Here is a 1,963-nt window from a genome sequence, read left to right as displayed (position 1 = left end):
CATCATAACTACTACTACCACCATCATAACTACTACTACCACCATCATTACTACTACTACCACTATCATAACTACTACCACCATCATAACTACTACCACCATCATTACTACTACTACCACCATCATAACTACTACTACCACCATCATAACTACTACCACCATCATAACTACTACTACCACCATCATAACTACTACCACCATCATAACTACTACTAGCACCATCATAACTACTACTACCACCATCACTACTATTAACACCATCATAACTACTGCTCTACTACTATAATACTTCTACTATACTACTACTACTATAATACCTCTACTATTACCACTATACCTCTTACTACAATTAAACTGTAGCAAGAGCCCAACATGTTATTATTAATATTATTATTTATTATTATTATTAAAGAAAAATGGTAAAACAAAACCGTAATCTCCTTCCCGCTCTCGGTGAGACGAGAAAAGTGTACAAAAATTACCTCCAGAATAAGTTGTGTGGACCAGGACCGCTTGACGTGTTCGCCAGTGTCCTCCACTACCCTCTCACCTTTTACCTCGCCTTGGGGCTGTTTGGGTTTATCTTCAACGGATATTTCGTTGATGAGGATATCCAGTGCTTCTCTCAAGGGGGTGGACTTACGGAGGTCAAAGGTTACGATTTACGAGAACAAAACATACTGCAAATATGTATGGCATTCGGGACAATTGACGTTGCCGGAGAGAAGAAATCAACGCTGAATTACAAATGGATTCCCTTCCTCTTCGTGGTCTTAGCCGCCATTAATTATGCCCCTCACATGACCAAAAAAGTCCTCCGACACGAGAGATTGGAGAAGTTTTTAAAAAATGTTCACCATCTCAGCAAGGAGGAAATAAGAGACTATGCCTACGAAAACATCGGCTCACACGCTGGCCAACTCACAGGGGGGTTAAAAATATCCCTTGTGTGCTTGATCTGTGACATAGTTTCTCTTTTCCTCCTTGATATTGCAGCAAACAACACGTTTTTCAATGTTATCGCTCACGGTCCGTACTCACAATACGCGGATGAGTATAACATATACTCCCGTGTCTTCCCGGCCTTCACCAAATGTTCCCTCACCCCTAAGATGGGGATGGCCGTCCTGAACACTGAAAACTACGGTTGTTCCCTGCCCCTTAATTACTACTATGCACACTTATTCATAGTGTTGCTCGTGTTTTTCATGTTCGTCGCCGTCTTTTCAACCTTTTCAGTTGTTGTGAATCTCTTCCGAGTTTTACCCTTTGGCAGACAAAAGTGGGTGTCACTAGGAGGTCACTATCTGGACTGTGAGAAGAAGATCGCCAGCAAATGGAACGGGGACGAACTGTATGTGTTGAACACAATCAAAACAAACATTTAGGGCGATGTTTACGCCTAAATATTGTATGATATAAGGAACCTGAAGGACGACCTGTCTGAGGACGAGCACGATGCAGTGTGAGTCGTATTGTTAAGTTAAATAAAACCAATAAAATTATAAACTGTCTTTTTTATAAAACCTTCATTATCATTTTACACACCAATGTATGTAATATGTAATTTATGTCCAGTGTATGTTTTCAGCCTTCGGGCTGCTAACTTTTTCAATAAACCGTAGGTAGTAGGTAGTAGGCAGCTACCAAACAGGGAGGTACTACCGCCTGGGAAGATATTGGAAGCATAATGTGTTGCCTAATGGTAGACCCTGCTGCCGTATGGCATCACGAATATTGTGACCAAGTCCTAGGTTGCTGACCTGTCTTTCTGCCTCATTTACACACAATTGCAGTCTCAATTGTTTCTCTTACTATTGACAAGACAACATACTGTACATATAGCGTTTCTAACTATTGATTATTATTATTTTTTCTTTATTATCATGATTACAGTGTTGTTATTATTATTATTATTGTTATTATTATTTTATTTTACTTTTTATTATAAATTTTATTTACT

At 39.2% G+C, this 1,963-nt stretch overlaps 1 protein-coding gene across 1 annotated transcript; it reads left to right on the top strand.

Annotated features, from left to right (window-relative positions):
- Positions 1-416: 416 nt before the first annotated feature.
- On the top strand, positions 417-1,388 carry LOC121855254. The gene has a single exon (XM_042350139.1). The coding sequence runs from the start codon at positions 417-419 to the stop codon at positions 1,386-1,388; it is 972 nt and encodes a 323-aa protein (XP_042206073.1).
- Positions 1,389-1,963: the final 575 nt, after the last annotated feature.

The sequence above is a fragment of the Homarus americanus genome, unplaced genomic scaffold (genome assembly GCF_018991925.1).
Source record: "Homarus americanus isolate GMGI-L3 unplaced genomic scaffold, GMGI_Hamer_2.0 scaffold24430, whole genome shotgun sequence".
Lineage (NCBI taxonomy): Eukaryota > Metazoa > Arthropoda > Malacostraca > Decapoda > Nephropidae > Homarus > Homarus americanus.
The sequence above is the reverse complement of the archived record's forward strand: the minus strand, read 5'-3'. Positions and strand labels throughout refer to the sequence as shown.

What these genes read in the sequence shown, in the direction of transcription:
- LOC121855254 (XM_042350139.1), top strand. Translation starts at nt 417, where the DNA reads ATGGTAAAACAAAACCGTAATCTCCTTCCCGCTCTCGGTGAGACGAGA.